Raw genomic sequence first — 20,573 nt, 5'->3', positions numbered from 1 at the left:
ATGAGGCTGTAGTTCTTTTAAGAAGACCCGTGTTGTCTTCTGTATTTCATATTCTTTAAGAATTTTGAAATAAAGCAGTCTTGCTTTATAGTCATAAGCCTTCTAAAATGTTACAGATGTATTCCAATAGTATTTTGCTCCTTTAGTCCTCTATCAATTTGGCCTTCACAGGACCATCCTGTCCTAAGCCATCTCTGATATATCTTGTATTTTAGAATTCTGCTGTTGTCTCCTTGAACTTTTCATGGAATTTCATTGAATCTTATGTGAACATGGTTATCAGTTATTCTAGGCCAGGAATCTTACTTTTATTAGTCAGTGGTAATGGTCAATTTCAACAGATATCTATGTCTGACTCTGGTATTCATCATCTTTTTGGAATTGTGCTTTGTTACAGGCACACAAGCTGTCTGATATTCTCAAATCATATTATTGTTGTCCTTGTATCTTTTTAGTGGTGTATGCTAAATGTCTTTTTCTTTGCAGTTATCCTTTTTTCTTACATCTAGTCAGGCAGACATTCATAAATGAAAACATTTTCTACCAGGACTGATATGGAATGTACTTATTCAAAATTAATTTGGCAGTTGTACAATTCTCAAGTGGTAGCTCAGTGTGATGTCTGAATCCTTTATAATTCCTTTTGAGGTAATACTTTCCTTGCGTTAACCATGTTTACAAATTCCATTTTCTTTACAAGATGGGAGTCTTTGTAATCTGCATGCCTAGAAATTGGTAGTACTTCATGTACTAATTTCTATCAAAGTCATGTCATAGTGCACATCTTAATATCCACTCCCCAAGCACTAGGCATGACATTTAATAACACTGACTTAGTTCATAGTAAGCTGTCACTTGAGAATGGCATAACAGTCAAAATTCCAGTTGCGAATAAATTTATTTAATAGCAGTTTGGGCAGATAATGTTCTCGTCTCCATTCTGTGCCAGTCTGAGGATAAAAGTTAAATAAAATCTGTATGTTTTCCTCTGGAACTTCATCAGATGCTTCTCAACATTGTTCTGAGGACTGTTTTACCTTCTGCATTGTTATCCTGATCTATTGGTGCATGTGCATTAATTATTGTGTACCTCTCATCTAAATATTGAATTATTGCAGGGAGAGAGACTTCTGGAGGTAATGAAAAATTTGGATTTTGGATTGTTTGGGGGAAGAGGCAAAACAGTAAGGTCATTGGTCTAATCGGATTAGGAAAGGATGGGGAAGGAAGTCAGCCATGCCCTTTCAAAGGAACCATCCCGGCATTTGCCTGGAGTGATTTAGGGAAATCATGGAAAACCTAAATCCGGATGGTCAGGTGTGGGATTGAACCGTTGTCCTCCCAAGAAATTTGGTACCGTTTGCAACATAATTGCCATTTATGAATGCAGAGCCTAGTTCTGTAGTAGTTTCGCGAATTTCTTCCCTGTGTTCTCCGTGAAGAATCTACAGTTCTCTGATTGTGGTATTTCTTCATCTGTGAATGTGATATTTTGTAATGCCAATTTTAACTTGTCCATTTACAATGTGTGAAACTATTTTGAGTTTGCCAATATTTATTAATGTTTGTATATTTAATGGTCCAAGCCTGTATGTAGTTGAGGGTGTGAACTTAAGGTTGGGTTTAGGAGTCACTCCTCACCTCTGCAAGTTGGTCTGGGCTGCCCAGAGCACAAAGGTCCAAATGTGTCACTTACGATGATGGATTCATCTGTCATTGCATGGCAGTTTTCGTAAAGGAAAAAAAGTGAAAGAAAATTTTACACAAAGTGTAAGTGCATAACATATTAAAGATGTTATTGGTCACTTTCCTTAGGTAGTCGGAAGTATGGCTACAACCAAATTACTGGCTTGTGTGGTTATTTACAGTGCTGAAGACAGTAAGAAAATGGAGAATGAATTCTTACTAACATTCTGTTTCATTAACTGCAACAGTTTATCATGTCCTCTTTAATGATATTTTCAAGCCTAACTTACAGCATTTTGCGGACCAATCACATGTTGGTGGGCGTTAATAGAATTCTATGTATTTACTGTCTCATCAGTTGTAAATAACTGGCCATTTCTTCAAATATTTCAGGTGGAAACCTCAACAAGATATGCATCTGATAGTGCAAGGTAAGTTTTCATAATTCACTGCAGAACTTTTTCAGAAATATAAATTTTTGTTTATTAATTGTGAGAGTACTTCAGTTATAAAATGCACTACTGTAATGATTCATTAATACTATTCTTTGCAACAACCATTATGTGACTATTCCTAGATAAATAGAGCAAATGTCTGATATCCATACAGGAAAATAAAAGTTCAGGTGGCATATCAGCAGCTGTATTGTGTATAATGCAGAATGTCACATGAAATCAGTTAAATTCAACAGATTCATCTTGATGGGCACAAGCTAATATCATACAGCAGTAGAACAAGTTAGAAGAAAGGGTGAATGGCTATATATCCAAAAATTGGAGCTGATTCCCAGCCTTTGAGATTAATGGATATAGTGTTGAACACATCTCTCAATGTGGTGCCACAGTGGTGCTCAGGTAACGCACAAGCTTGTAGTGGTTTACAGGCCACCATCAAGAAGAAACATAAGTAGCTGGTGCCACTTTCAGTAAGGCTATGAAGACTTAACTGGTGAATCCTCATTCTCTTTGTTTCTCCTTCATCCTGGTGTGTTCCTGAAGGCTATTCGTTAGACACATTACAGGTACAAGGTAATGCATAATTGGCAGCTCCAGGCCAATGGGTAGGGTTCTCATGTACCCTCTGATACCGGTCAGGCCCAGAAGAGTAAGTGCCTGAGCTGTTACCTTCCCAAATGCCAATTGGTCCCTCTGTCAGGAGTATGGGGGGTGTGACCTGAGGTGCGAACAGTCCTTCACGGTGGGTGAATCCCCCTCTGAGGGGTTCCCAGTTGGAAATAGCATGCCATTGGAGATGTTGGCAATCATGGGGGATTCTTTTGCAATGTATCAATCACCATCTTATTGTGTGTCTACAAAACATAAACATAAACAGAATGAGGCTATAGATTTGAAGGCCCTCCCAAATGCACCTTGGTTCCTCATGGTACGCGGGAAGCGAGAACGCGACTGCACGATCATGAGCTGCGGACCCACATGCGGTCATTTTCTACCATTTGCTCGAGTAGTTTTTGCCTCAAAGATTAAGAGAGGCTGTGAAGTAATCACAGTCCAACCATACATTCCAAACCAGATGAGTTCGTACAAGTGTCAACATTATAATAAAACGTGTATCCAGTCAAAACATGGCCAAGTGTGTTACTTTTGGCAGAGATGCTCACGAGGGCAGCTGTTCACCTCCTCTCTGCTGTATCAATTGTAATCCCGTGAATGTCCCAAGTGTCTTAATGAGCAAGCATCCAGGAGATCTGACTGAAGGACATCAAACCCCACCCTGTCACTTGCAATTGTTAGCTAGTCAAAATCCGTGCATTTTACCATCTGGCATTTACAGTAACATTTTTGCTATGCCGTGCGTAACGGAGGATATGCCCACCAAGACTTCCAACTTCAAGTCAGTGTTGCAGTAGTGAAATCACACAGGTCACAATAGCATCCCTGTCTCCTACAGCTACGCAACAAGCAATCAGATCTTTACATTTGGTGGCGAAATCACGTGCTACACAACTGTCAGGCTGAAAGGACAAAAGCAATACTCCTGCAAAGACTTTCTACAGCTAAAAACATACTGTCAACTAGAAAGTTCTAAGAACTCTAACAAAAACAAATGGTCTTCTCCTTCCCTGACTTGGAGGTCCACTTCAGTGGTGTTGGCATATGTAGCCTTACCTGGCTGACCTCCATTTTGCTGGTGCCCACTGCCTACCGATTTTCTGCCATGGAATTCAGACTGACCCATGGAGAGTGCCAATATGTTTGTAGATCTCATGGAACAGGATTCTCCAGCCTCTTCCCCCTGTAACAGTGGATTTTTGAAGGTGACTAATCTTCATTTGTTCCCTCTTCCCCAATCCCCATTATGACTTCTCCAATGGAAAATTCATGGCATTAGATCCCAGGAGGGATTACAGCTGCTCTTGGAATTGCAGTGTCCACTTGTTTTCTGCTTCCAAGAAAAAAATTATCCTCACAACCCATTTGACCTTTCATGTTTCTTTCTGGTCCTCTGTGACCTTTACCTCCAAGGACAGCATTCCACCTCATGTGGGAGCCATGCTGGCCATCCATCTCATTTATCATGTGACTGCTAGCTGTTGCAGTCAGCATTGCCCTTCCTCATTTCACCTTTTCTCTTTGCATCATCTACACCTCTCCATCATTTGCTGTTACCAAGTCGGACTTACTCTAGCTCATTGGTCAGCTCCCTCACTCCTTTTTGCTGCTTGGCAACTTCACTGCCCACCATCTGCTTTGGGGCTCTTAGAGAACCTGTCCAAGAGGTTCCCTCTTAGCTGACCTTCTGAATCATCTCTTACCACTAGAGCACCCACGTTCCTTTCAGATTCCATGCACATTTCTTACCATTTGGACTTCTCGTTCTGCACTGTCCAGCTCGCCTGTCATCTTTGGAATGTGTGTTCTTATAGGACAACTATCCAAGGATTTCCACCCAATAATCCCCAAACAGCTTTTAGAGTTTAGCCAAGAGACAAAATCCAATAATAAGTTAACTTGGCAATACAACTTAAGATCATTTACAAAAACCTTTAAGAATGATGACAGTTGGCACCATAAAATTGGAAAACATTAAGAGCAGCAATAAACTAAAAAACATTAATAATAATGGCAACTTGGCACCATAAAATAAAAGAAGCGCAACACACAACCAATAAATATAATAACAAAATAATAATTTGATACAACCAAAGGGCAAGGGCAACTCCCAACACAAGCACAGACGACTGAGCTCTCACACTTCAGAGCCTTCCCACTAGAAACGGTCCCCGAAATAAATGCTGAGAGCTCCCCGACATGCCTCCTACAACTGCCCATCACTTACGCATGTTGGTTATGTTTTGTAACACACAACAGATAATATCAACACAAGATAAAATTCAAAAATGGAATAACAATATAACATCCCGACAGCACATGATAACCACAGCGCCGTTAACTCAGGCGCTCTTAACAGGTGCCAGGAGCCAACACACACAAATCTTCATAAACAAAACAATAAAAGCCAAGCGCACATGAATAGTGAAACCACAGTCTTAGAAGTGCCTTAACAACGCCAAACGCGACTATTCCACGAAGTTAATAATAACACAGTAAGATAAAAATACGGAACATACCACTAAATGCTGTGACACAAACCAAATTGACGAGATCGTGGTGTTCAGGTCCCAGAAGACCATATTATAAGCAGAAGTAATTCACTATGCGTATACTGTCCAAAACCACCTTCCTTAGGCAGACTTTACCTAACATGTCAAATGCCAAATATACCATACATGAACGCAACTCCGGGCAGGTAACAGGATCCACCTACATGAATTCCTTCAAAAAGGGACATACAGGCACCACCAAAGGTTACGCTGAGCAGACCAGGTGGGTAACGACCCACTCAGCGGTATAAACAAAAGATACTCCAGTTGAGCAAATAAATTAGTACCAATGAATATCGTAATGTGCCACACACACACAGCATAAACTTCCAATAACGCCGTCCCACATCAGAATGAAGTTCAGAAACCGCAGCTGGAGCTTCCAGCGGAAAATCTGACGAGCCAACCGAGCTCACACCCTAACCTGGCAGACGACTCCAAAATTTAGTAACTAGTTGTCTCCGGGTCAGAATATCACAGGACCCCACCGGACCTCCACATCGGACAGGCAGGCAGAACAAGTACACCGACCCAATTAATCACCACCGCATGGCCAGCACAGCGGCGAGTTGATCCGCCCCAGACCACTCTGCTCATATTGCGAGGTACAACCACCTTAGCGCTAGTCACCAGCAGATCAGGCAGAGCGAACTTCACGTTCCGTGCAATAACCAGAAACCGACTACCCTCTCACTTTCCGCCAGCCACCACGAACACACGCCAGCGACGTAATAGCAAATCACCACCGGAGCGCCACCCCCACTAGAACAGCGAACTATAATCAATTATAGCGCGCGCTCTAAACAAGATCACAGGATAGCGGCGCGCGCCGTATCAACCTGCAATGACCCATTCCCTCTGACACATACTCAAGTGATCACTTCCTGTGTGCTATCCATGCGCCGACTCCTACCCCACCTGAGTGCAAATCCAATTGGCAAATTTGTACATATACATTATACTCCGCAAGCTACCCAACGGTGTGTGGCGGTGGGCACTTTACGTACCACTGCCATTACCTCCCTTTCCTGTTCCAGTCGCGTATGGTTTGCAGGAAGGACTGCCGGAAAGCCTCAGTGCGCACTCAAATCTCTCTAATTTTACATTCGTGATCTCCTCGGGAGGTATAAGTAGGGGGAAGCAATAATATATTCGATAGCTCATCCAGAAACGCACCATCTCGAAACATGGACAGCAAGCTACACCGTGATGCAGAGCGCCTCTCTTGCAGAGTCTGGCACTTGATTTTGCTAAACATCTCCATAACGCTATCACGCTTACCATATAACCCTGTGACGAAACGCGCCACTCTTCTTTGGATGTTCTCTATCTCCTCTTTCAACCTGACCTGGTACGGATCCCACACTGATGAGCAATACTCGAGTATAGGTCGAACGAGTGTTTTGTAAGCCACTTCCTTTGTAGATCGACTACATTTTCTAAGGACACTCCCAATGAATCTCAACCTGGCACCCGCCTTACCAACAATTAATTTTATATGATCATTCCACTTCAAATCGTTCCGTACACATACTCTGACATTTTACAGAAGCGACTGCTACCAGTGTTTGTTCCATTATCATATAATCATACAATAAAGGAGCCTTCTTTCTATGTATTCGCAATACATTACATGTGTCTATGTTAGGGGTCAGTTGCCACTTTCTGCACCATGTGCCTATCTGCTGCAGATCTTCCTGCATTTCGCTGCAATTTTCTAATGCTGCAACTTCTCTGTATACTACAGCATCATCCGCAAAAAGCTGCATGGAACTTTCGACACTACTAGGTCATTTATATATATTGTGAAACGCAATGGTCCCATAACACTCCCCTGTGGCACGTCAGAGGCTACTTTGTCTGTAGACGTCTCTCCATTGAGAGCAACATGCTGTGTTCTGTTTGCTAAAAACTCTTCAATCCAGCCACACAGCTGGTCTGATATTCGGCAGGCTCTTAGATTATCAGGCGACAATGCGGAATTGTATCAAACGCCTTCCGGAAGTCAAGGAAAATGGCATCTACCTGGGAGCGTGTATCTAATATTTTCTGGGTCTCATGAACAAATAAAGCGAGTTGGGTTTCACACGATCGCTGTTTCCGGAATCCATGTTGATTCCTACAGAGTAGATTCTGGGTTTCCAGAAATGACATGATACGCGAGCAAAAAACATGTTCTAAAATTCTACAAGAGATCGATGTCAGAGATATAGGCCTATAATTTTGCGCTTCTGCTCGACGACGCTTCTTGAAAACTGGGGCTACCTGTGCTCTTTTCCAATCATTTGGAACCTTCCGTTCCTCTAGAGACTTGCTGTACAGGGCTGTTAGAAGGGGGCCAAGTTCTTTCATGTACTCTGTGTAAAATCGAATTGGTATCCTGTCAGGTCCAGTGGACTTTCCTCTGTTGAGTGATTTCAGTTGCTTTTCTATTCCTTGGACACTTATTTCGATGTCAGCCATATTTTCGTTCGTGCGAGGATTTAGAGAAGGAACTGCAGTGCGGTCTTCCTCTGTGAAACAGCTTTGGACAAAGGTGTTTAGTATTTCAGCTTTACGTGTGTCATCCTCTGTTTCAATGCCATCATCATCCCAGAGTGTTAGGATATGCTTTTTCGATCCACTTACTGATTTAACGTAAGACCAGAACTTCCTAGGGTTTTCTGTCAAATCGGTACATAGAATTTTACCTTCGAATTCACTGAACGCTTCACACATAGCCCTCCTTACGCTAACTTTGACATCCTAAGGCCGACTGAAGGCTTTACCCCTCCCTCACGACCTTTACACAGCTGGGATGACCAAGTAAAGTATCTTCCAAATGTTATCCTTATCGCTGAAGAATGTTCCATACCGTGCACTTCAAGTTTACCGTAGTGTGTCCTGATCCCTGGTGGACTGAGGCATGCAGTGATGTGATTCGCTTGCAGAGATGTGCTCTCCACATTTTGAACCATCGTCCTGATACATCTGCTAGAGGGCTGGTATCCTCTGTAGTCCGTACATGTGGGGCTTTAGAAGCTGTCTGCCCCATTTACTAGAGGAAGTTTTGAAAGACAAAGTTGTCTCAAGGTTTATATGGTTTGATTTGTCACACACATTTATCCACGAAAACAGGTTGCCTGAATGCTCGTCCTGGGTATCATTGTCTTTGCTATCCCAAGCAACCATATTATGGAAGCACCCAACAGGCATCTCAGCTCCCTTTTCACCAAGTATTTTACACTCTGTTACAGTTCCACACAAACGTGTCTCCTTGTGTGGCGTCTTCAGCATTGTTCCTATCTTCTTTTCTCGTGAAGCATGGGCAGTGGCTTTCACTTTTCCACTGCCAAAACCTTTTGTATGAATATTTGGTGGTGTAATGAGTTTCTTACACCAACTTTACATCTTGCACCTTTCGTTCTACCATTCATTGAAACTAGAAAATTCCTGTAGCTCATGTCTGATAGGAAACTTACTTGGTCCTCCCATGTATTCTTACCTGGCTGTACATGGGACCCAGTTCCTCAATGTCCTACATCTCCTAAGTGGTACTTCCAGGGGAGCGGATCAGACCACCCTCCTCCATTTTTTAAAAATCCCATGTCCATTCATAACATCCTGTTAAATATTTGTTACTGAAGTCCGCAATGTGTTTTGTTTCTATCTTAGATTTAAACATATTAACGTTTGCCTGCACCTCATACCTCAAACCCCTTAACAAAACGTTTCAAGTATACATATGAATTGTCAGTGTTGCAAGTGCCAAGAGGCATTGACACAACTTCCCAATTCTCTAAATGCAATTTATTATTAATTCAGTGATGTTAGCTATGCTTTCGTGTGTTTCCAGCCAGTCAATGCTGTACATCGCTACCCCCTGCTCATATATTGGAGGAAAGTAGTTTGCTTTCAATTTAAACCAATTAGGATTAGAGTGACATGGAGATTTGCATCTGCTTGTTTTTGTGCAATTTTCAGGAAAAATATCATGCAGAAATATCCTCAGGGGTATGAACTGAAGTCATGGTAGCGTCGAACATTGTACAACAGCTGGTTCCTATTGGTGAAGTGACAACACAGTTCTTCAGGTGGCCTTAAATCACCAAGAGCTCCATACCCCAGACAACATCTAAATTGACAGTTCCATGTTTCTTTGATTTCCACATTGTCTCAGGCAATGTATAATTTATAAACACGCTGTAAAATCTCGTGATTTTAAGTTTGCTGACGAGTTTAACCAGACCTGTGTTATCCTTTTTTCCAGTATCATTGCGGTGGGCCTTTTTTATGTACAACCAAAGCCATTTCCTGTATTGTAAATATGTGCCTTTACATATAGCAATGGCCTCCATGGTCGTAATATGCCTTTTAGTTGCTTGTAATTACTTTTCGCTTTTTCAGGCGTTCTGTACTGCTTGAATTATATCAGCTCTCCTAGCTAATGAAACCAGTAGCTGACAGCCCAGCAAATGGAGGTATCAGAAACAGAATTATTCCACCAGATGTCTTTGGTATTTGTAGGAACCTGGGCGTTTTAACACATCATTTCCTTCCTTCTTTCTGCCTAAAGGCACCTTTTGCAGCTGTCACCAATTTTTTAAACATCCCATAGGTTTTTCTTCTTCTTTAGTATACAGTGAACTGAATTCAGTAATGCTTAAAGGTTAGTCCAGTACCCAATTTAAGTTCGAGCAAACATTGCCTTATCAACCACATATTCAGAAATAGTTTGTCCTGCATGAATATCCGTTCCTTGACATGCCTGTGTAGCCTTATCAATTAATATTTGCTCTGGAATACGGCGATCTTTGTGTGTAGTGTAGGCGATGATGTGCACTTTGTATACATTGTCCAATGCACTGAAGCCCTTATCACCATAAGCTAGGTGCTATTTTAGTTTTGTTCCAGCTCCACAGTAATTGTATCCAGAGATATGCACTTCTGATGGTAGATTCTCGAGAATACCACCTCCAACTTCGTTGATATGTTTCGTAGCACTCATGTCACACTACTGCATGGTTTCAGCTTTGCTTTTCGAATTACATAGCAAATTGTGGGTGTTCACTCAGCTATTGAGCTTTGATGAGAAACTAAGCCATTTCATCAATGCCCTGTTCCTTTGACATCATATGACCTGCTCTATGAGGAACATAATGGGTTCAAAGCTTTCCAGTAATTCGTTTGTGACTTCAATAGGTTTGCTCTTAATTCTGTGGTGAATAATGCGATTATACTCGTCAATGATTTTTGGCTGTATGTTCAGTCATTTGCACATACGTTGAAGATTAAATTGCTTCCACATTCTATTTTTGATGGTCCAGTTCAACCATTTGGCAATACTACTTTCCAAATATGAGAATGTTGAGTAGTGATTTATCCCACTTAATTCGAATTCTGCTTTGAAATGTCTATCGTAAAATTCACTTCGATCATATGTCTTCAAGGTTGATGGACAGTCGATGTAGTCTTGTCTGCAACAACTGTTCAGAAACCTCTCAAACCTCCTTCCCCGTCTTTACATCCAAAGGTAAGGCCCAAGCGAAATTGGAATGTGTCTGTGACTGTGAGAACGTACTTCACGTCATTATTTGATTGTAAGTAGTTTTGCATATCCGAGAGATCAGCCTGCCATGCATAATCCATTCCTCGTATTATCAGATATATTCTGCATGCAGGTCTGTAAAGCTCATGAACAACTCTCTCCATGCTTACTCGACGATGCATAATTTTCGTAACCCAGGTAAGATCGATAATATTTTGTTCATGTGATCTGCATTCTCTTCACCAGCTAAAGCTGTAAACAGTCGTAATCGATCTATGATTCCATTTAGTTACCATAATTTATATATTCTAAAAGTAGACTGTTTAGTCTTTCAGGCTGAACTTCGACTATTTTACCTGCACTATGTGGAGCTGCTACTGCTGGTTCAGTTAAAATCCTGTATTTGTCACTCTATGAGACTTCCATTCATCCTTTTGGGGTTTTACATGCGTTGGTCATGTGTGAAAATGGACCACATGTTTCTATAGTTTCAGGGTATATTTTTAACAGTCGACATTTTCAAAATTATTAACTGTAACAGCCTAGGCAATCTTTCAAATTCCTTGTTCCCAATTCTTATTGCCTTCTTGGTTAAACATTTTGAGTGCTTACCTAACAAATATGCTTTTGCCCTGATGACCCCATATGTTCTTTCTTAACTCAGCACTCCTCCTCCTCCTCCTCCTCCTCCTCCTCCTCCTCCTCCTGTTTCTGGTTTCATCCATAGTCCATGACAGCTCTTTCAGCCTCTCAGTTACTGGCTTAAATGTTGCTGAGGGACACTGGTCTCGTTGCAGTTGACCTAACTTTCACGAAAGTAACTTCTGTCAACTTGTCTTCCACACCCCAGTTTTTAACATTACACTTCTTTGACAACATGCTGCCGCATACTAAGCCATTTTTGAGACAGTTTACAACTTACGTATATTCTGAGACAGTCGGTGGTGATGGGCGTGAAGTGCCTTAGCTATCACATTCTTGTTCCACATATGCGGTAGTTTTACATTGACTCCTTCAATTTTCTCGTTGACACACAGGTCATGTTGCTGAATTTGAGCATTCAACACCTCACCATTCGTAGCACCTCCCTTGACAAGACATTCAGTTCCATTAATTTAGTGTTGATTACCTCCATTTTTTTGTCAAATGCACGTGCCTTGCATCCTCTGAATGAATGTGCAACACATGTGTAAATTTGTACATAGTGTACAATATACTGACACAGGTGCGTTTTGAAGAATCATTTTGAAATTTTGACTCTCATTCAATTTAGTAGTTTCATCTGTAACCAGCACGCTATACTGAGAGTTACTACAGCAATCCTCACACATAACGAATTCATTGAGTGCCATGTCAGTTACTACATGTACTTGGAAAATATACTTTGAATTCAGATTGTCCTGTTCGATTGTTATAAGGTTGGTGTATCCCAGACCAACAGCTTTGGTGTGCCTATGTATGTCTCACTCAAATAGATTATATTCACTTCCATGTGGCGAGCAAAGCAGAAATGTCGGCGGATATCCTGATTTTCCACGAAGATGTTGCCCAAATGAATATGCTGTTTGGTTTTACGTTTTCAAGTGGTGGAATATCACTGCTTTTGTTGGCAGTTTAGTATGTTAGTACCTTAACTCCATGCAAAATCTCCTGAAGTAGCTAATATTTTGATTGAAACAGAATTTTTGAAAAATATATATACATGCTCTAAGTGGACTCCCACAGGATATGTCAACAGTGTAAAAAGTAATTATTTTCCGCAGCATGAAACCCCAATAACCAAAGCACCTCTAATATCAGGAAGTAATGGTCCATTCGTCTCGTTCTTCTGGTTTCTACCTTCATCATTGCAGGACCAGTCATTTAAAGACCCTTGGGGTGAGACTGTTTCGTCCACTTAGTCATGGTGGTAACTGTTTATTTACATTGAAATGGAGGGGTTTTATAAACTCCTACTTACAGCTTGGTATATAAACAAACTTAAATAAGATCGTAATCCAGTGCCCACATCCGGTAATGATGAATCATACATTTCCACTTCCATCAATGCACAGAATGCATCATGGAGTCGAGCTATGGTAGTTTCCAATGAGTGGAGATTTTGGCAAGCTATCGACAGTAAATTACTTGGAGAATATGTGACGGCAATGTTTGCCAGCACTCTAGCTCATCATGTACCGCATTTCATTAAAATATTAAAAATCAACTCCTGTAGATCTGTGCTCCCTCTGTTGTTAAATATTTTAACTGTACCAGCTCTATCCCCTACAGAGATGGTATGATCACCTGTAACATCAGGGGAGAACAAACTTTTATGTGGAACAAGGCTGACATCTGCTTTGAGACATTGCATTGTCATTGTCATTGATGCAAGGCGAATATTACTTTGTCATCACTAAATCGATGGTTGTCAAGAAATTCCACTTACTAGAACTCCCTATTCGGTATTACACTGACAGTAACATGCTTACACCCACTGGTATTCAAACAGTAGGTTTGATTGAACAGCATTATGTTGACACCAGATGCCTGCTGCTGCAACGACTTCACCTTTCCTGCAAGTAAAGCAGATAGTGTTCGTTAGAAGCTTATTTGCTCATTTTCTCTGTTCGTCAGCATTAATACTTAAATTGGCTCACAATGGGGACTTTTGATGCACGACTTGACATTCTTATCCTTTGATGTTTGTCACAAGTGAGCGAATTATTTATCAGTTGCTGTAAGTATATTTTCACGACATCTACTATTATCATAGTAGTAATAGTATTATTATTGTTATTGTTGTTATTGTTATTTAGCTTCAAATCCCGTATTTTGTGTGTATTTATCAGGCACATCTATAAGCTTTATAAACTGTGTGGTCCATAGAACCACTGGCTGAATTGCATCACTCCTTTTTTTTGTGTTACTTGCAGCACTTAGATCGCACAATCCAGTGGTAGCTCTCATAGTAGCAGCAGTAGTACATCAGAGTACTGTGAGCTGACATGTTTTCATAAGAAGCGACTTATTTTAAATATTGTCTGTGTTCCTTACCTTCAACTCTTATACTTAGTATATGTCTGTTTATTTACCATGCCAACTCTGGTATGGACAGGTATAGTAATTGCTGTGTTCAGATGTGAATGAAGTTGGTGATTCTTCGCTCACAGCTCCAGGTAGTGTTGTCCACCTATTGGTCCACTGCTGCGGTCACATTGAGTACTGCCCATACTGAGATTGACCTCTCACTTGGTCCGCAGCTCGTGGTCGTGCGGTAGCATTCTCGCTTCCCGCGCCCGGGTTCGATTCCCGGTGGGGTCAGTGATTTTTCTCTGCGTTGTGCTGACTAGGTGTTGTGTGCTGCCCTTAGTTTAGTTAGGTTTAAGTAGTTCTAAGTTCTAGGGGACTGATGACCATACACCAGAGCCATTTGAACCTCTCACTTCTGGTAGAGTGGGAACTCATTCCAGCGTGTGGGTGGCAGTGAAAGAATTTCCATGTTGCTGATCGGAGAGCCTGCTCAGTTTGTCTGATGAACAATTTGATTTCTGTCTATGGCTGATGAAATCCATGAGCCAGATGAAGTCGCTTGCCATGTTCCAGAGAAAGCCTCTCAGTGTGCAAGACAGGACAGAGGGTAGTATTACTGGTGATTGGATGCTCCGGTGTTAGGTGTGTAATGGCACCATTTAGGGAAACGACTGTATAGGAGGGGAAGGAATTCAATGTGCATACTGGGAGGAGTCTTTACAGATGGGAAATGGATGCTTCCAAATGCCATAAAAGGCAGGAATAGCAAGCAGTAGGTGGTGGCTCACGTTGGTGCTGACAATATGTGCCACATTGGATTGGAAGAGGTTCTCTCAGGTTTCAGGCGACTGGCTAGTAAAGACTGCCAGTCTTGCGACTAAGGTCCAAAGCGAGGGGAACGATCCACCGTGGTATAACAATCATGTACGAAAGGTACTACGGAAACAAAGAAAGCTTCATCATAGGTTTAAGAGTAGTCGAATCATAGCTGATAAGGAAAAGCTGAACGAAGCGAAAAAGAGCGTAAAGAGAGCAATGAGAGAAGCATTCAACGAATTCGAGCATAAAACATTGGCAAACAATCTAAACAAGAACCCTAAAAAGTTTTGGTCATATGTAAAATCGGTAAGCGGATCTAAATCCCCTATTCAGTCACTCGTTGACCACGATGGCACCGAAACAGAGGACGACCGAAGAAAGGCAGAAATACTGAATTCAGTGTTCCGAAACTGTTTCACTGCGGAAAATCGTAACACGGTCCCTGACTTCAGCCGTCGCACGGACGCCAAAATGGAAAATATTGAAATAAACGATATCGGAATTGAAAAACAACTGCTATCACTTAGTAGCGGAAAAGCATCCGGACCAGACGAGATACCCTTAAGATTCTACAGTGATTATGCTAAAGAACTTGCCCCCTTTCTATCAGCAATTTATCGTAGATCGCTGGAAGAACGTAAAGTACCTAGCGACTGGAAGAAAGCGCAGGTCGTTCCCATTTTCAAGAAGGGTCATAAATCAGATGCGAATAATTATAGGCCTATTTCGCTTACGTCAATCTGTTGTAGAATAATGGAACATGTTTTGTGTTCTCGTATTATGACGTTCTTAGATAATACAAATCTCCTTCATCATAACCAACATGGATTCCGCAAACAGAGATCATGTGAAACTCAGCTCGCCCTATTTGCCCAAGAAATTCACAGTGCCGTAGACACTGGCGAGCAGATTGATGCCGTATTCCTGGACTTCAGGAAGGCATTTGATACGGTTCCGCACTTACGTTTAATGAAAAAAATACGAGCTTACGGAATATCGGACCAGGTTTGTGATTGGATTCAGGATTTCCTAGAAGAAAGAACACAACATGTCATTCTTAACGGTTCAAAATCTGCAGATGTAGAGGTAATTTCGGGAGTACCGCAAGGAAGCGTGATAGGACCTTTATTGTTTACAATATACATAAATGACTTAGTTGACAACATCGGTAGCTCCGTGAGGCTATTTGCAGATGACACGGTTGTCTACAAGAAAGTAGCAACATCAGAAGACTCGTACGTACTCCAGGAAGACCTGCAGAGGATTAATGCATGGTGCGACAGCTGGCAGCTTTCCCTAAACGTAGATAAATGTAATATAATGCGCATACATAGGGGCAGAAATCCATTCCAGTACGATTATGCCATAGGTGGTAAATCATTGGAAGCGGTAACGACCGTAAAATACTTAGGAGTTACTATCCGGAGCGATCTGAAGTGGAATGATCACATAAAACAAATAGTGGGAAAAGCAGGCGCCAGGTTGAGATTCATAGGAAGAATTCTAAGAAAATGTGACTCATCGACGAAAGAAGTAGCTTACAAAACGCTGGTTCGTCCGATTCTTGAGTATTGCTCATCAGTATGGGACCCTTACCAGGTTGGATTAATAGAAGAGATAGACATGATCCAGCGAAAAGCAGCGCGATTCGTCATGGGGACATTTAGTCAGCGCGAGAGCGTTACGGAGATGCTGAACAAGCTCCAGTGGCGGACACTTCAAGAAAGGCGTTACGCAATACGGAGAGGTTTATTATCGAAATTACGAGAGAGCACATTCCGGGAAGAGATGGGCAACATATTACTACCGCCCACATATATCTCGCGTAATGATCACAACGAAAAGATCCGAGAAATTAGAGCAAATACGGAGACTTACAAGCAGTCGTTCTTCCCACGCACAATTCGTGAATGGAACAGGGAAGGGGGGATCAGATAGTGGTACAATAAGTACCCTCCGCCACACACCGTAAGGTGGCTCGCGGAGTATAGATGTAGATGTAGATGTATGCGAGACGAAGGCGGAGCTCACCATCTGAAGCATCATGGGCAGAACTGAAGGTGGTTCTTTTATACAGAGTGGAGTGAATGTCTGAATCAGAGTCCCAGACAGTTCTGCAGCTGTGTAGGTTGCAGATTCCCCAACTAGCGTCAGAAGGTGGTGGATTTACGGATTCAGCTAAATGGCTCAGGAGTCAACTACACAAAGGAAGCAGTTCCACGAGTATGCGGATGTGTAGAGGGGACTGGGCTTTTTTTTTTTTAAATTAGAGGGTCTCAGGTAAATTCAGAAAGTGCTTCAGTTTCAAAGGCTGCAAGTAGAACACAGAAAGAGGGTAGATACAACACAGTAAGTATCGTAGCTGTAAATTGTCGTAGTTGCATTAGAAAAGATCGAGGGCTGAAAGCTCTAACAGGAAGCACCGAATCTCAAATCGTTATAGGTATTTAAATAAGTTCAGCTAAAATTTTTGAAGAGACCTAAGCATGCTCGCAAAGAATAGATGAAATACATTTGGTGGTGTAGTGTTCATTGCTGTTCGAAGTAGTTTACGAGCCGGCCGCGGTGGTCTCGCGGTTCTAGGCGCGCAGTCCGGAACCGTGTGACTGCTACGGTCGCAGGTTCGAATCCTGCCTCGGGCATGGATGTGTGTGATATCCTTAGGTTAGTTAGGTTTAAGTAGTTCTAAGTTCTAGGGGACAAATGACCACAGCAGTTGAGTCCCATAGTTCTCACAGCCATTTGAACCATTTGAAGTAGTTCACCCTGTAGTGAAATTTAAGTAGATAGCTCCTGTGAGGTAGTAAGGGTAGCGATCAATGAAAAGTTCTGACCTCAGATGTCATGGTCTATCTGTAAAACTACCTCTTCCTGACGTTTCGTTGCCTACCCTTCGGAGGTGAGTAAACGATGGCTGCCAGGCCATGGATTTCCCGTTTATATAGTGTGCATAGAGGGCACCAACATATGTCACGTGGGGCCGACTATAAATCTGTCTCTGACAAACATCATTATTCTTGAATGAATGTAATCGATCGTCACATCGTTGGAACAAAGTCGACCACAATATCCTGTCTAACTTTAAGCCGTCCTCTTTTGTGTTGAAATCATTGTGGTGTTCCATAATTTCTATAGCTTTCCTATACATACGTGCATAATAATCGATGTTCTGGCTAACACGCATGTCTCACTAAATTTTATTTCATGATCACCTTCCTTAAAAACATGTTTTGCTACAGCTGATTTGTCGGTATATCCCAGTCGACAGTTCCTTTTGTGTTCGGTTGGCCAAAACTTTCCCAATACAGTCCGTAATATTGTGAATAAATAGAAGAAAAACTTTTCCAGCTGACAGTTGTTGCTGCATGTTGTCACATACTTTTCTTCTGGGCTGAAGTGCTCGCTCGATGTCGTTGTCGGCGTATCCATTTTTTCTTAACAGCCATTCGTAAATGATTTAGATCAACTTGAAAATAAACTTACTAGCTCTGTCCACCAATGTTTTAATGTCACATCTCTTCTGCCTGGGATGATGGTTCGAATGCTTATGGAGGTAATAGTCGATGTGTTTCTATTCTATACACCTTATGCCCTAGAATCCCATTGCCTGTTTAATTGCTGATACATCCAAAAAATTTAGTTGCCATTCCTCTGTTTCTCCATAGTAAATTGTATCTTTGGATTAATACTATTCAGATACACCAAGAAACAGTACAGTTCCTCTCTACTGTGATTCCATATCACAAAAGTCCCATCCACATACCGACACCACTTTAAAGGACTTTTTCAGCCAGACTGCAGCGCTTACTGTTCAAAAAATTCCATGAAAAGATTAGCAACAGCTGGACTCAGAGGGCTGCCTGTGGCCACGCCTTCTGTTTGTTCGTGAAACTCATTGTAATACAGGAAATAAGTCATGGCCGGCCACTGGTGGTCTAGCGGTTCTAGGCGCTTCAGTCTGGAACCGCGCGACCACTACGATCGCAGGTTCGAATCCTGCCTAGGGCATGGATGTATGTGATGTCCTTAGGTTAGTTAGGTTTACGTAGTTCTAAGTTCTAGGGGACTGATGACCTGAGATGTTAAGTCCCATAGTGCTCAGAGCCAAATAAATCATGGACAGGCAATGTTGGGACCTCCAGAGCCTGGCTGCCAGGCATTGACTCACTGCTGCCCGCAGTTGCCAAAGAAACATCAGGAAGTAGTAGTTTTACATATTGATCACGGCCTCTAAGGCCATAAGTTTTAACTAATGGGGACGCTGACTTTGAAAGCCTACACAGTATGATTATTACGGGTGGAGCTTACACCTATGAACTGGAATAAATTAATAAGTTCCCTTCACCAATGCTCTGATTTGGATGAAACATGCTGAAAAGTTCAAAGAAAACTTGTCATTTGAAATAGGTATGCCACTCGTAGAATTATAGTTGGTGGGGACTTTAGTCTACCCTCGATATATTGGCGAAAATACAATGTCAGTGGTAGGCATAAAATGTCGTCCAAAACCGAACTGAATGGTGTGTCCGAAAATTATTTTGCACAGTGAGTTCAGAAACGCATTGAAAGTGTAAATGGTTGAGAAAACATCTTTGACATCTTAATAACCATGGCCAAACAGGGAGCATATCAGGTACAGGGATTAGTGACCACAATGTTGTTGAGCCATGAAAAGTTCACAAGAGTGAATACTGCAACATCAAAACTCACCAAAATAAACGCATAATACATACCCCAGAAAAAGCAGATAAAAATTCACTTGACACATCCCAAAGAGACAGTTTCCACTCCTTCAGATAAGTCTTTCTAAACATAGTCCAGATGTGGTTTAAACTAAAATAAGTAATAACTGAGAGATACATATCAAATAAATTAATAAGTGGTACTGGCACAAAACAGGTCAGACCAGTGTTGGAGAAGCAATGAAATACACATGCCAAATTTAAAAGAATGCAAAATCCACAGGATTGGCGAAGTTTTACAGAAGCTCGAAATGTAGTGCAAACTTCAATGAGAGAGGCTTTTAATAGTTTCCAGAACGACACTCTGTGTCGAAATCTAGCAGAAAACCCAAAGAAATTCTGGTTGTATGATAAGTATACAATTGACAAGGTGCATTAATACCTCCACTGCGTAATAACAATGGTAAAGTTATTGACAACAGTGCTACTAAAGCGAGTTACTGAAGACGAATTTTACCAATTCCTTCACAGGAAAAGCGAAGTATTCCAGAATTCTAATCAAGAATAACTGCCTACTTGAGTAACTTAGAAGTGGGTATCCTAAACGTGGTGGAGTAGCTTAACACTTAAGAAAGGCAATGCCTCTGGGGCCAGACTGTACACCACCCAGGTTCCTTTCAGAATATACTGATACAATAGCTCCATACTTAGCAGTCATATGCAACTCTTCAACTGCAGAAAGATCAGTACCCAAAGACAGGAAAGTAGCACAAATTAGACCGGAACCCAAGAAAGGAAATGGGAGTAATCCGATGAAATGCCCACCCATACCACTAACGCCACTTTGCAGTAGGATTTTGGAAAATATAATCTTTTGAACATTGTGAATTACGTTCAAGATATCATTTATGGACAAATAACAACACATATTTGGAGAACATAATTCTTGTGAAACACAACAAGCTCTTTATTCTCGCAAAGTAATGACTGATTTGGGCAGATGGATATTACATTGATTCCATATTTTTTGTTTTACAGAAAGCTTTTGACACTGTTCCTCACAAGTGATTTCCGATTACGTTGTGTGCCCTGGAGTATCATCCTAGTTGTTTGCACTTATTCGTGATTTTGTACCAGGAAGGTAACAGTTCGTAATATGTGACAGAAAGTCATCGAAGTAATATCTGACGTTTCCCAAGTAAGTGTTATAGGCCCTCTCTTGTAC

At 41.5% G+C, this 20,573-nt stretch overlaps 1 protein-coding gene across 1 annotated transcript in view; it reads left to right on the top strand.

Moving 5' to 3' along the window:
- LOC126159809 (zinc finger protein 493-like) overlaps positions 1 to 20,573 on the top strand; it is a 116,750-nt gene that overhangs the window by 81,667 nt on the left and 14,510 nt on the right. Inside the window, exon 5 of the mRNA XM_049916611.1 lies at positions 2,080 to 2,117. Coding sequence (XP_049772568.1) covers positions 2,080 to 2,117 — 38 coding nt within the window. The remainder of the gene's footprint in view (positions 1 to 2,079; positions 2,118 to 20,573) is intronic.

The sequence above is a fragment of the Schistocerca cancellata genome, unplaced genomic scaffold (genome assembly GCF_023864275.1).
Source record: "Schistocerca cancellata isolate TAMUIC-IGC-003103 unplaced genomic scaffold, iqSchCanc2.1 HiC_scaffold_1147, whole genome shotgun sequence".
Classification (NCBI taxonomy): domain Eukaryota; kingdom Metazoa; phylum Arthropoda; class Insecta; order Orthoptera; family Acrididae; genus Schistocerca; species Schistocerca cancellata.
The sequence above is the reverse complement of the archived record's forward strand: the minus strand, read 5'-3'. Positions and strand labels throughout refer to the sequence as shown.